At 38.8% G+C, this 15,070-nt stretch overlaps 2 protein-coding genes across 5 annotated transcripts in view; both read right to left on the bottom strand.

The window, feature by feature from the left end:
- The window catches only part of SRPX (sushi repeat containing protein X-linked), a 124,216-nt gene extending 118,953 nt beyond the window's left edge, over positions 1-5,263 (bottom strand). Inside the window, exon 1 of one of the 2 annotated variants that reach the window (XM_081952844.1) lies at positions 5,107-5,263. In XM_081952844.1, coding sequence (XP_081808970.1) covers positions 5,107-5,176 — 70 coding nt within the window. In that variant the 5' untranslated portion in view covers positions 5,177-5,263. The remainder of the gene's footprint in view (positions 1-5,106) is intronic. The other variant, XM_081952845.1, reaches the window with a different exon arrangement.
- A 1,825-nt stretch (positions 5,264-7,088) lies between these two features.
- RPGR (retinitis pigmentosa GTPase regulator) overlaps positions 7,089-15,070 on the bottom strand; it is a 108,155-nt gene continuing 100,173 nt past the window's right edge. For 2 of the 3 annotated variants that reach the window (XM_081950051.1, XM_081950052.1), the window contains 4 exons: positions 11,053-11,262; positions 10,104-10,143; positions 8,790-8,890; positions 7,089-7,595 (listed from right to left, as the gene is read on the bottom strand). In XM_081950051.1, the coding sequence (XP_081806177.1) occupies positions 7,371-7,595; positions 8,790-8,890; positions 10,104-10,143; positions 11,053-11,262 (576 nt within the window). In that variant the 3' untranslated portion in view covers positions 7,089-7,370. Of the gene's footprint in view, positions 7,596-8,789; positions 8,891-10,103; positions 10,144-11,052; positions 11,263-13,951; positions 14,045-15,070 lie in introns of all 3 variants that reach the window. The other variant, XM_081950050.1, reaches the window with a different exon arrangement.

Genomic DNA, 15,070 nt, shown 5'->3' with positions numbered 1-15,070 from the left:
TCTGCAACCTTAAACACTCAAAGAGCCATTTGGATCCGATTTCCACAGAAAACAAAACACCAGGAACCACCAAACCTGGGTGGGCGTGGCTAACTCTATGTCAGTTACTTTCCTGAAGTCACATGACAGCCCCCAGCCACACCTACCCAGGTTTTGTGGCTCTCTAGGTTTTCTTTTCTATGGGAAACAGGTACCTCTCTCTCTCCCTCTCTTTCCCTCTCCCTCCCATCTTTCTTTCTCCCTGCCTCTCTCCCAACTATTTCTCCCTCCCTCCCTCCCTCTCATCTTTCTCCCCCTCCCTCTCCCCAACTCTCTTTCTTCCTCTCCCCCTTCCTCCCCCTCTCATCTTTCTCTCTCCCATCTCTCTTTCTCCTTTTCTCTCTTACCTCCTCTCCCCTTCTCTCTCCCCCTCTCCCTATCTTCCTCTCCCTCTCCCCCTCCCTGTATCTCTGTGTATGCCTTTGTGTGTGTTGTGCTCTCTCGCTCTTTCTTGTGTGCGTGTTCATGCATGCACAGGGCAGCTGGCTGCTCATTTAAGGAGGGTTTAACAAGATGCAAAAAACATGGCTTCTCTCTTGCACTAAGGCTCCAGCCATCACCTTGCCATGTCGTCGTCCCCCTGGCAGCTCTTTCGCTCTCGCTCTCTCATGCACAAATGGAGTGGCTGGCCGCTTGCTTAAGGAGAGTCTTAATAGGATGCAAAAGGACACGGCTTCTGTCCTGCACTAAGGCTCCGGCTATCGCCTTGTCATGTCATCATCACCCCCCCCCCCAGCAGCTCTTTGGCCAAGCGCCGAGGGCACAAGCTCCAGTATGAAGTGGCAGTCCAAAGTGGGGGGCCTTATGCGCAAATGTAGCACAAAGGGAGGTACAGGGCCACTTCGCTCCTGCACTAAGGCTCCAGCGACCTCCGGCTCATGCAGGGGGGAGGGGACATGGCAAGGCAATGGCCGGAGCCTTAATGCAGGAGCGAAGCTGCATCCTTTTGCATCCTATTAAGACCCTCCTTAAGCGAGCAGCCAGCCGCCCCCTGTGCGCCTTTGCTGCACTTTGGCACTTGCTTGAGGGTCTCCCTGCATGTGCACACCCTCCCGGCCCCACCACAGCTGGCCAGGGGTTCACGAGCTGATGAGGAGGGTTGCCTGAAGGCAAGCCTTCACCATAGCTGGTGATCATTCCTCAGCCAGCTCAGATTTCAAAAAGAAATAAAAGTAGAGAAGCACCCCAAGGAGAGCTTGTTGGCTTGGCCTAGCCGCAGCTTTCCAAGAGAGAGAGAAAGACAGACAGACAGACAGAGAGAGCCCAAGACACACACACACACACACACACACACACTATATATATATATATATATATATATATATATATATATATATATATATATATATATATATATATATATATATATATTTATATTTATATTTATATTTATATTTATATTTATATTTATATTTATATATACACATATATACACATACATACATACATACATACATACATACATACATACATACATACATATATATATATATATATATATATATATATATACCCTGCTTACAAACCTATAAACACAGACCCTACCACCTACCTGGAAAAAACCACCAAATCCAAAATAAAAGCCTCTGCCATCAGTGAAGAGATCCAGCAAAGAATCATCCCCAGAGAGAAATCTTCCAGATGCCCCAAACTCTATGGACTCCCCAAGATACACAAAGAAGGAACACCACTCAGACCCATAGTCAGCTCCATAGGCTCACCTCTACAGAACCTTGCCAAATTCCTCGCCAAACAGCTCCAACCCTATGCAGAATCCATCACCTCACAGGTACAAAACTCACTCCACTTCATAGAAACAATAAAGAAACAAAACTTACAACCCAGTGACCTACTTGTGAGTTTCGACGTCATATCCCTCTTCACCCAAGTGCCCATAAAAGAAGCCTTGACAGCCATCCAGAAAAAACACAACCCCCCTAAACACATCCTAGACCTGACCAACCACTGCCTAACCAACACATACTTCATCCATAATGGACAAAGATACAAACAGATAGAAGGAGCACCCATGGGATCACCCCTCTCACCTGTCATTGCAAACTTATACATGGAACATTTTGAAACCAACGCCTTAGACAAATCTGAACACAAACCCAAACTCTGGCTTAGATATGTTGATGACACTTTCGTGATTTGGCCACATGGAAAAGAAAAACTGGACAACTTCCTCACACATCTCAACAACCTACACCCCAAAATACAATTCACCATGGAAATAGAAGCAAACAACCAACTTCCCTTTCTGGATGTCCTAATCTACAAAAAAACCAATGGCTCCCTAGGACACACCATCTACCAGAAAAAAACACACACCAACCGCTACTTAAATGCACAATCCCATCACCACCCTGCACAGATCAACTCTGTAGCCAAGACCCTCATCTCCAGAACCAAACGCCTAGCCGACAAAGACCACCTGAAAACTGAATTACACAAACTCACAAATGTATTAATCTCCAATGGATTCCAAAGAAAAACAATCACCAACCTAATCCAAAAGGAGACTCCCCCAAAAAACCAAGATACAGAACAGGACAATGGCATCGCCCTCCTCCCTTACATCAAAGGCACCACAGATAAAATCAGCAAAATTCTCCACAAGCACAATATCAGGACAGCCTTCACCACTGACCAAAAAATAGCCAACATCTTAAGAAACCCCAAAGACAAAATCCAGCTAGAAAACCAAGGAGTCTACGAAATACCATGCAAAATCTGCCCAGCAATATACATAGGACAAACAAACAGGAGAATAAATGCACGCATCACAGAACACAAAAACGCAGTAAGAAAAAAAGAAAAAACTTCTTCCCTTTTCCAGCACCTTAAAGCTACAGGACATGAAATCAACTTTGAAGGAGCCAGGTTAATCTCCAAAACAGAACACCTCCACAAGAGAATAATCATGGAAGCCATCGAAATAGAGAAACACCCCCACAGCATGAACAAACGTGATGATACCTCCCGCCTACCAAACATCTGGAAACCAGCCCTAGCCAACAAACGAATACAATCCACCACCCAAGCCATTACAATACAAAACAACAATGCACACGCAGCCTGCACCAATCAGCACCAATCTACCAATCATGATATAACCACACAACCAATCATTCCACTTACTGAAACAAAGCCAGCACCCCATCAAGACTTACAGAAAGACGGCAGCTCCGTTCCCATTTTAAGCCCACATTTTGAGCCCACGCTTGAAGATGGCAGGTGAGATCCTGCCGAAAGGTTGCAAAGACAATCTCAACCTTACACGGGAAAAGACCCGAATACAACAAAACCAGCATATATATATATATATATATATAGATAGATAGATAGATAGATAGATAGATAGATAGATAGATGAGAGAGAGAGAGAGAGAGAGAGAGAGAGAGATAGATAGATAGAGAGAGATAGAGATAGAGATGGTATAGGTATAGGTATAGGTATAGGGAGAGAGAGAGAGAGAGAGAGGGAGGGAGGGAGGGAGGGAGGGAGGGAGAGAGAGAGAGAGAGAGAGGCAGGCAGGCAGACATAGAGAGGGGGGAGATTGACTGATGAGCGAGCGCCTTTGGGGAGGGCTTTCTCTGAGCCTGACCCCTAGGGAGGACGTGTGAGGTTCCATGGGGCCAGCTCCCTTTTCCCACTGCCTTGAGTCTCTTAAAGCCATGGCTGGGCACTGCTGGCCCATCCCTCTTTCTGATGTCCCTTCCTCCCGGATCCCATTCCCACCCCGCCAGCCCTTATGTTAGCAAGGCCGGTATCGGTTGCGGATAGGACAGGGCAGTGTCTTGGGGCGGAGAGCAGGTTGCATGTCTCCCCAAGCAATTGAGGCATGCCCAGCACCAACAAGGGCCAAAAGAAGCTCCACAAGAGTGAAGTGCCAGAGAATCAGCCCTGGCTGCTTCTCCATCCTGCCACTGCCCTTACCGTCTCAGACCAGAAGAGGAAGGGGAGGGCAAGGGGCGAGGCCAGCCAGTGATGGGACAGGGAGCTGCAGCCGCATGTAGCTTTGAAGCCACAGGTTGCCAACACCCGGTATAGCCAGGGCCGGATTTTCCTATAGGCTAACTAGGCTTCAGCCTAGGGCCTCAAGATCAAGAGGGGCCTTTTATTTATCCGTGCCACATTTTTTATAAAGGTTAGTACCAATTACAACATGTTTCATTTAATATATTGATATATATCACAGTAATGATGTATTTTATTATCTCTCATGTAATTTACAAACTTAAAAATGGGAGGTGAAAGGGCCCCATAAGTGGAATAGCCTAGGGCCTCTTTTCATCTAAATCCGGCCCTGGGTATAGCGAATTAAATTTTCTGAGATGAGGTTTAAAATATAAGTTCACAGTCTATGTGAACATGATTCCCACATAATGTTACTTTACTGTATTCATAGTACAGCAACAATATTCCACTGAGAACACACACCCTCATGGCTTTCAAGATTAAGTGCAGAAACATAAAATGAGTTACAGACATAGATCATGACTGTTGAGCATATATATATTCCCAATGTCAATATTTTAACACTGTATCTCTTATAGACTGAGATGTGAATGCTGCTGGAGAAAAGGGACCCACCTATGTCTCATTCAACTGTATTCCCCTGGTGGGCCAACTGTATTTGCATATGGTTTACCAGGGCTGGCATCCGAGTAGTATTGACCACCGAAAAGACCCAGTGCTTGCTATGCTCGCGTTGCGCTAATGCGAATTTGGCTCACTAATTGACCTACACATCAGGAGTATTTGTATTTATAAAAATATATTCCAGGGATTGAGAATGTTTCCAAGCCCCTTCAACGAACGATGCCTTCTTTCGCTCCGGAAATATCAGATGCTCCCAATGCTAGAGTATGACAATCCCACGATGGGTGCTTTTTTTTCCCCGAGCAGGCGCCACACTATTCCAAAAGCGCTTCCACATTCCAGAAGTGGCCGCGGTCGAAGCGCGGTATCTATTTCACAGTCTCGAGAGCTCCTTTTCGGACCGCGGGAGCCTTCTCCCCTCCCCTCCTCTCCCCTGCCGTCCCCAGGCACACTCCTACCTTGGTACGCGAGGCTGAAGCGCGAGCCCATCGCCAGCAGAACTACCAAGCATAACCAAGTCTCCGCCATGACCCTCGGCGGCTGAGAAGTTGGGTCCCCGCTGTTCCAAGGCTCGTCAGAGTGAAAGGCGGGAGCAGTGGGGCGGGGAGAGACAGAGCTCTTCGCCAAGCAAGCCGTGGGGCGCTCTGTGGAAACTCCTCCCTTGCGTTCTGTTCCCGCTGGCGAAGCGCACTGGAACCCTCCCTTTTCACGCCCCCCCCTCCCAACACCCCTGGATAGAATTACGGGGAGACTGAAGAGAGACGCCGTAGGTGCCTTCCGAGGGTACACGCAACTTGCTTCCAACCCGTTCTCCCAGAGGGGCTAGCGCCTGTTCGCACATTGTGTGGGTGTTTTTTCTGATCTCACACAAAGTTTTAATAAAATCTTCACCACGCAGTTCCAAATACACTCTTTTCTCCTTTCTCTTTCTGACTCGTTAATTCCCGAAGAGAATCTTTAGAGGAAATGGTTGGAAAAAGCTGGAGACCTCCATGAAGTTGGTAGGAAACTGAAGTGCTTTTCTGTCCCGACCCAAAGCAGCCCGAGCAATCTGCCTCGGGGCTCCTCCCGCGGCAACTCTTCCAACCTTCCGCGGTTACAGCCTGGGCAGACAACAGAGAGACTGCAAACCTCAGCTCTGTCTACTTTGACAGTCTTGGGACCACAGCAGAATGTTTATTTTTGAATCCTATTGTCGTTCCGGTAAGGTGCACATTCCAGAGCTGTGGCTGTAAAGAATAGACCACCATCTACAATGTTCACAAAAAGAACATTATAGTGTGCTTCTCTTTGGCACCTTTACTGGAGAACAAACTGGAAGCATACTTTTAACCTCCAGATTATCTAAATTGCCATTGTGAAAAAGAGGGCACTGATTAGATAAACCAGGGGAGAAAAAACAGATCCAGTTATCTCAAAGGTGCTTTTTCAAAAGGCAATTGTACTGTTTTTTCCTTGAAGAAAAAGTCATTTCACTTCTTATCCAAGAAGCTTCACCAATTCTGCCAGGATAGTGGGGGCAATGGAAGGAATAGTTCTGCAGGATTTTTTTTTGGGGGGGGGAGGTGGAGACTGGAAGGATATTTTACTTCCATAAATCCCATCCTCCTGCCAGAACCGATGAAGCTTTTTGGAGAGAAGCAAAACATTTTCTTCTTTCTTAGAGAAAAAAAAGTCCAGTTCTCTTTGGAAAATCATTTTTGAGACAATTATGATCTGGATGACTGAGAATCTCCACAGACAATTCATTTGCCTTTGCCGGCTAGTTGATGTAAAGAAGAGGGTTGTCCTGTCCCTTGGAACCCAGTCATCATTCATTCATCAGACAGGCAATTGAAGAAGGCAGCATTTCTGGTTTCCTTGCACAAAATCCTTGTTTGACAGTTTCTCTATGCCTTGAACAGATGAAGCCATCAGGCAGAAAATGAATCAGCATCTTGAGAAGTTACCCCATATGTGAAAACACTCTTGCTGAGATATTTGTAAGCCTAGCTTATACAAATTAGGACTGTGTATTGTAATGGATTTGAATGGGAAAAGTTCCAAAACAGATTGTATCTAAGACTGTATGATAAGGGAATTCTGTGCTTTTGACTATTGCCTTCGAAAGCATGTACCAGTATTCTGTTTTAAATTTCCAGATTACAGAGACAACCAAACCAGTGTTATTGTACAGTAATTCATAATGGAACAGTTAATGTGATACCAAGAGTAAAATATTATGTTAATGTGATACCAAGAGTAATGTGTTAATGTGATACCAAGAGTAAAATATTTTCACTGCATCATAGAAACCATTACTTACACATTACTTTAATATCCAGTATTTTAGTAAAAATATGCTAAGAACAAACACTTTCATTAGGTATTCCTCTGCCTATTTCTAACCAAAAGAGTGCACATGCAGTTGTACCTTTTTAGGGCAAAAAGGCCACAGTCCTTATTCCAACTTCTGATATACAAAAATATATTTTATTAAAATCACTGAAAGTTAAGGCCACAACAAATCAATAAGACTGTATTTCCCATTTTACTGCAATAGTAAAATTATTAATACAAATAAATATTGGAAGGTTGGTCCAAGTTAATCTAGATCAGTCCCCAAATGCTAAATTTTATCAAAAAATGTAATCTTTACATAGATGCCATTATTGTTTCCATGTATAAACTGCAATATCTGCTTGTAAGACCTCACATATATGCAAGACTTATACTTTCATTACTAAATAATTATACATGTAGAGGAAGATTTTCTGTTCTGATATACTGATGGTGATCCCCTTTGATTTTTCCCAGTATGGTTTTGGTTTTCATCTTTACTCATTTCAGCAGATACACTGGCTTGATTTTCTGTATCCTGTTCGCTTTGAGGTAGGTTTTCCAGTTTGCTTTCATCACAACTGTGTGCGTTTTTCTGCTTCATAGACCTTCTTTTAAAAAAAGAAAACTGAAACATAAAAACAACAAAGTATGTAATAATAAACAACGCTGAAACAAATTAATAATATAAAGAAATGCTATATAAAATAGTTTTTAAAAAAGGCAGCCTGAAGACTTTATACATACTATTTTGAAATAATATGAATTAAGAATATATTATAGCTGCAATTTGGTTCATATATTCTAAAGAACATTCCATTGAATTCCAAGGACTTATTTTCAAATAAACTTGCACTGTATTTCAGATTTTAGCCATATAACTACTATTAAAGCCAGCAGAAGTAGGATAAATGACTAAAGTTCCCAGTGAATTATTGTAACAAACTTATGCAACCACATTATAATTGGTAACAGATGTTTTATTTACAACGTTCAAATAGAGTGCAAAGTATTTTGCTAACTTAAAGAATTATGTCACAGCAGCTTACTTTGCTTTCAAACTAGCTCTTGTAGCTCTTTCTATTGTTAAATTATCCTATCCATTGTTTTCTAATTTGGTTAAATTCTTTAATTTCCTTCCATTCAAAATGCCTAAGTTAGAAAATAAATTGGCTATGGAAATCTTGAGCACTTTGTAAAAGTTTGTAAAAGGCCCAAGTATCTTAGAAATTCATGTGTGATATAACCAGGTTGTATTGTTCATTTAAATTTTTTCAAACATGCATGGACAGAGCAAACATTTGTCATATTGTGTTACGGAAACTGCATATTTCAATTCCAATGTTTTTTATTGGAAAATCAGAACATTATTGTAATAAATGAGCTAAAACATTTGGATAGAGTTAACCTTCATGCTTCTGCTGATGGAAGCAAAAACCAGAGAACACACTAACTGAAATGTATAGCACTCCCACCTCTGCAATCTAAAATAAATAGTATTACAAAAGTAACACAGTATTTTTCTTTGTTTCCTGTTATACCAAAGAGGGTCTAGATCTTGATTCATAAAAATAGCAAGGAGAGTAGCCAACCATATTTAACAACACGATGCTCAAATACAAATTTGCATACTAAACAATTAGCAAAAATCTACTGAAATTAATATAAATCTAGATCATAACTAAAAAAACATATAATTATCTGAAATATACAAATGAAATGGGGCGCATAGGCCATTATGCAGCTCCAGATATGTATATGTCAAATATGGAATAATTTTTCCTTTTTGATATTGTTGCAAATGATCATATCTTAGTTTTACCCTTTTTGCCTTATCAAGTAGTCTTCCAGATATTCTATCTTGATTGTCTGTAGTTGCTTGTGAAGAATTATTCTCTGTATCGATCTCAGCATTCTCACATGCTAAAAATAATACAATAAATCAGCCACTATTTAAAATATGTTCTAGTTGCTTCAGTCACAATTTTCAAGTGAACTATTTAGCTAATTACCGTATTTTTTAGACTATAAGACGCACCAAGATTTTGAAGAGGTAAATTAAAGAAAAAAGTTCTTGCACTCTGCAGGCCTCCCAAACCCTCTGCATGCCTCGTTTTTTGTGAAAAACAGGACATGCAGAGAGTTTGAGAGGTCTGCAAAGTGCTCCTGGGGGGCTCCCCCCCCCAAAAAATGAGCAAAAAATGGCCTGTTTTTCAGCAAACAAAGGCCATGCATATGCTTTATGAGGCTTGTAGAGTGCTCCCGGGGGCTGGGGTGGGGGGCAAAAACATCGCAAAAAATGACCTGTTTTTCGCAAAAACAGACCCGTTGGATGCATCTGCTTTGGGAGGCTTGTAGAATGCTCCTAGGGGCTGGGGGGGGGGAAGGGCAAAAACTGGTCAAAAATGGCACATTTTTTGTTCATTTTTGGCGTCCCCAGCCCCCGGGAGTACTTTGCAGACCTCCCAAAGTCTATGCACATCCATTTTTGTGAAAGGGGCAGGGTTTCAGGAGGCCAAAAATGCTGTATTCAGTGTCTAAGTATCTTTTTGGAGGGAAAAAGGTGCGTCTTTTAGTCTGAAAAATACGGTAGGTAAAGCACAAATTCTACATCCAAACCTCAAGAATTTTTATTTTATTATATGGATGTTTAGTCTACTAGTTTTGATTTGCTTTTCACTTGGACATCAGTTGATTATGACTAAGGAATTTTATGTGGGTTTTATATTGAGTGGGCATGTCAAATATTTGCTTAAAAGCTTAGAAGCAATAGATGACAGGGAATGCCTACAAAAAAGGAAGAATACTACAAATAGCCTTTCCACTAAGATCCTGAACTATTCTTTGACAGTAGACATCAAACTTTCTCATCTGAATGCAATTGCTGTGATTGTATCAGAAAATTATGAAAGCTTTACTATTAAATTGGAACAGCAGAAACTTTCACAGAAGAGGCTGATATAACCATTATCAACCTGGAAAGAGCTATGAATACTTCTAGAAACAGACATTTTGAGCAGAATGCTTGTAGAAACAATATCTTTTGAACAGAACTAATCAATATTTCTAATGAAAGAAAAATGGAAGAAAAATGAAAGAATGAAAATTAAAAAGAGAAAAGTGAATTGTCTCTTACCTTGTTTAACTGCACTATTATCTGGAATAGGTTTATCTTTCTAAAAGGAAAAAAAAAGCAAAATACCTCCAAGAATTTGTAAATTTATGTTTTTTACTATACATAAGTACATAAACACATCAATCATACTATCCCCTGCTCAGTTTAAAGCTGCATTGGACTTGCTAATTTTGCCAATTATCATCTTTTGTATCTTTCATGCAGGAATCTGTTACAGCACAGGCATAATTAACAAACTGCCTCTTGGGTAGTCTTTGCATTCTCTTTAGCTACCTTTCCCTTTGAAAATGGAAATAACAGGGTTCTTTCAACCTTTAAAGATACAATTTTCATACAATCCGCAAGTTGCACAGTATTTTATGTGGAAGTCAAATATGTATTTTAGCATTTTTCCAGTTATACCATTTTACACTACACCCTTATCACTTTTAATATTATCACAACAGTTATGTATTCCTTTTCATACACGTTTATGCTAAATTGATTGAAAACCATATGCTGGAAAATCTAGGCTAAACATTGGCTAAAGGGTGGTTAGAACTCAGGCTGAAGAGTGTCTCCACAATCCATAATCAAACAGTGAAAAGTGGGGATAGCTAACCATACTAATTTATACAATGTTGGAAATTCAAGCCTATTTATAAATGGTGAAAGAGAGAAAAGAGTTCATAGAAGCCCATAAGACTGTAGATAAGAAATCCTTACAAATTAGATTCATGCTGAAGTTTATAGAAGTTTAAATATAGGCAACTAAGTAAATAATTAGTTAGAAGATTTAGAAATAAGTATTAGCAATTTTGTTTAAAGACAAATTACAACTTTTGTATCATGAATCTTCTCATGAAGTAAAAGGATAACAATATCTACACTGTGGTCTATATTATTCTTCCAAAAGGTAGCTGTTATAATTCCAAAGAAATTCAGTACTGAAAATGAACAAAATATTTACCTCTGTTGTTTCCGTATTTGTAAGATTCTTTTCTTCATTTTCACATAATAGACTGCTTTGTTCCTCCTCATCGAGAGTTTGATCTTCATAATATTCTGCTGCATCAGGTTCTTTCTCTTCTTTTTCACAATCTTTGTTTTCATCATGGACTTTTTCATGGTCATCATCACTGCTAGTACAAGTCGCTTCCTCATCAGACATTTTTTGATCCTTTGATATGAAGACAGACATTTTATTCCTAAGTTTATGAAATCAAAGCTTCTTATCGCCACATCAAACTTTCACATTGGTCAGACACTGCAAAATAGAATTTTGCCATTTAAAGAATTTTTAGAAAGAGACAATAAGAGCTTCATTTCTCTCTCCCCCACCCCCAAAGGTGGGGAAGATTGGCAATTCAACAATGTAACTAACATTAAGTGGGTAATGAGACAGATAGCATTTCTTTTTTTGCTGATGTTTTTCTTTTTGATCTTGTTCTACTTGTTCTTTGGTATTATGACTATCACTTCTCATCACATGACTGTTGAAACTGTAATGTTTTTAAGACAGACATTAGATGTACATCAGAATAAACAAATCTTTCTATAAATATAGTTGCACTGCAGTATTGCAGGTCAAATAATGTAATTTACACTTAGTGATTTAAAGATACTTAAAGACAAGAACAATTTTGTTTATAAAGAAATTCTATGAACTTCTGAACAGTTGAACTGAAAGCTGGCAAAACCAATGACCTCAAAAGAAAGTAAATTAATTCTCGCCCAGAATGCAGATTACTTCTAAGTATCTCATTTTGCAATTTCATTAAAATATTGAAAATGTAGTAATGTTTAAAAGTTCTATTTTTAAATTATGCAAATCATAAATTAAATTCATTTGGCAGCTGACATGATATAGTGGTTAAGATGCTGGATTAGGAATGAGGAGACATACACTATATTGCCAAAAGTATTCGCTCACCCATCCAAATAATCAGAATCAGGTGTTCCAATCACTTCCATGGCCACAGGTGTATAAAATCAAGAACCTAGGCATGCAGACTGTTTTTACAAACATTTGTGAAAGAATGGGTCGCTCTCAGGAGCTCAGTGAATTCCAGCGTGCAACTGTGATAGGATGCCACAACAAATCCAGTTGTGAAATTTCCTCGCTCCTAAATATTCCAGTCAGCTGTCAGCTGTATTATAAGAACGTGGAAGTGTTTGGGAACGACAGCAACTCAGCCACGAAATGGTAGGCCACGTAAACTCGTCCAACATCAGTGTGTTACCTCACAAATGCACTTCTGGAAGAATGGTCAAAAATTCCCATAAACACACTCTTAAACCTTGTGGACAGCCTTCCCAGAAGAGTTGAAGCTGTTATAGCTGCAAAGGGTGGATCGCCGTCATATTGGACCCTATGGATTAGGAATGGGATGTCACTTACAGTAAGTTCATATACGAGTAAAGGGCAGGTGAGAGAATACTTTTGGCAATATAATGTATGTTCTAATCCTCTTTTAGGCATGGAAGCCACCTAGGTGATCTTGAGCTATTGAACATTTCTTGGTGTTAATCAGTACCAGGCCCTGCAATAAATCAGTTGATAAACAAAAAGACTCTTCTCCTCATGCACTGAAGTTTCACCATGAGAGCGAGGTCACTAATGGAAAAATAAGCAAGGGCTGCAAGGGTGGGGGGAGGAGTGGGAGATAGAGGAAGGAAGAGAGTAAGGGAAGGACGCAGAGGGGAGGGGGGAGGGGGACAGGGAGAGGGAGGAGAAGGAAAATTCAATTGAAGTAATTTCTTGTTAAACTTAGTGGGAATTATCATTATAATAAATACTTTCATTTACCATTTCAATACTGTATGATATGATATATGACTTCAGTCTGAACAAACTTATTGAAATAGTTTTAAAGATCTCTATGAAGAGAAATCTTAAAATTATAAAAAGTCCAACAAACTTTGCATTAATAAAAATGTCTTGTATTCATAACAGTTCTGTAGAGTCCAAAGCAGGAGCACTAGAAAATACCATGGATTTGATTGGAAAGACAATTTCCTATATATAGGAAATCCTGATTAGCATAAGCACTTTCTCCATATTGCATAGAAATATTCTGAAAAGTTTCAAAAACAAAATTTCAATTTATGTTGATATTATGTTGATTTAAAATTAGTGTTTTACTGAGATTAAATGGTGTATTAATTATTTAAAGTTTATTTTACATTGAGTAAACTAAAGCTGTGGTATTTGATATATAAAATTATTATAAGGCATTTTTCCAATCTTCTATAAACTTGCCAATAAGATTGATTCTACTTCTGAATACCCCTGTTTTCACAAATCAGTTATAACTGTATTGTGTCATTTTTCCAGTATTTTACTAAAGACAATGATATTAATTAATAAAGATTTTAATTGATAAGTAACCTTTGCAAAACAGGAGCAGCTTAGTTGCAATATCTAATATATAAAGAAAAATTATCCCAGGTGTTTATCTGCTAGAGAATGACAAAATAACAATTTTCAATCAAACGTTCTAAATCATTGGACATTGTATCTTCACATACACTCACACACGGTGAGCATCAAATCTTTGTCCTCAATTAATTGTAAAAAGGCCTCCTTTTAGTTTTTTTATCATCTTCTCAAATTTTAATTACATTTCCAGATTCCATAATCCTGGAAAATTAGAAATGTGCTCATTCTATTCATAAGAATGAGTACCTAAACTAATAAACTATTTCAATCCCCCCCCCTTTTGTTATTTAACAATTTAAATCCAATTATCCTGAATCAGATTTTTTTTTTTACAAAAAGGAGAGGATAGAATATTTGATAAAAGGTAAGAGAAAGATGTCGGAAAATATTTGCACTTCACATTCTTAGATTAGAGGAACTTAGTTACCTTCTGACATGTCAGCAACTGGAGAGAAGTCTCAATTTTTCCCACAGCAAACATCTCAAGTTGATCCACTAATGATGCAGGTAATGATCTTCCCTAGAATATTTCTTTAATTTAAGCATAAATTCAAAATCTTTCCTGCCCATTCAAACATTTTCAACATCTCAGGATAGTTTTCTGTTTCTTGCAACAGATGGTTTGTACGAAATCTTACTCAAGTTACTTGATTCGATTTCCATTTTGCCAAATGACAAAAGGCAATATTATATATTGATTCTAACAAACAGAAGGGTAATTTAAATGCCATGATCTATTTTATGGGTAGACTACTACCCATACTAATACTAATATGATAGTATCTTAAATTTAATAAAGTTCCACTTGTATTTATTGTACTAACAAACAAAATAAAATTGGGGGCCTACTGATTGCTCATACTATGCATTATGCATCAGCTGAAACTCAAAAGTTATTTAAAGATGTAATTATTTATTTTATGCAGAAGAGACTCTGGTTTGAATGCAGATCAGAGCTTTCTTTGCTATTTTATTATTAGCAATTCTTACAAAATATTGAGAAAAAGGAGGAATAAATAATTGTGGCTAACAATTCTTATTTCATACAGCAAATGAGCCTGTGCCTTAATATAAGAAGTTATTTAACAATAAACATCAAAGCTGACAACAGCCAGAGTATAGAAAAACTGAAAGAAATAGCGCAAGATTGGAAGGTATGGAAAGACCTGGTGCATAAAATCGCCAAGAGCAGACTTGACTGAATGGATAACATCATCACCATCCACTAGAATGCAAAAAGCATCATTGCTACAATCTATGCAAAACTTCTATCACAAAGGTAGAAAAACAATAAACATAAAATGGCGTACATCTAGGAAACACTTCTAGTCACTATATTAAGACATGGTAAACTGAACATTTTCTAAGAATACTAATAAAAACAAAACAGAGATACAACTTGTTTTCTTTACAGTAATTTCCCGTTTATAATCAAATATTCATAAGACTGAAATACAGATATATTACTTTGTTTGGACCTCTTCCAATCACTTAAAAATATACAACAATTTATAAGTTACTGGAGTAATGCATCATAAAGTGACTT

The sequence above is a fragment of the Natrix helvetica genome (assembly GCF_964273705.1).
Source record: "Natrix helvetica genome assembly, chromosome: 4".
Lineage (NCBI taxonomy): Eukaryota > Metazoa > Chordata > Lepidosauria > Squamata > Natricidae > Natrix > Natrix helvetica.
This window is presented reverse-complemented; position numbering and strand designations above follow the sequence as displayed.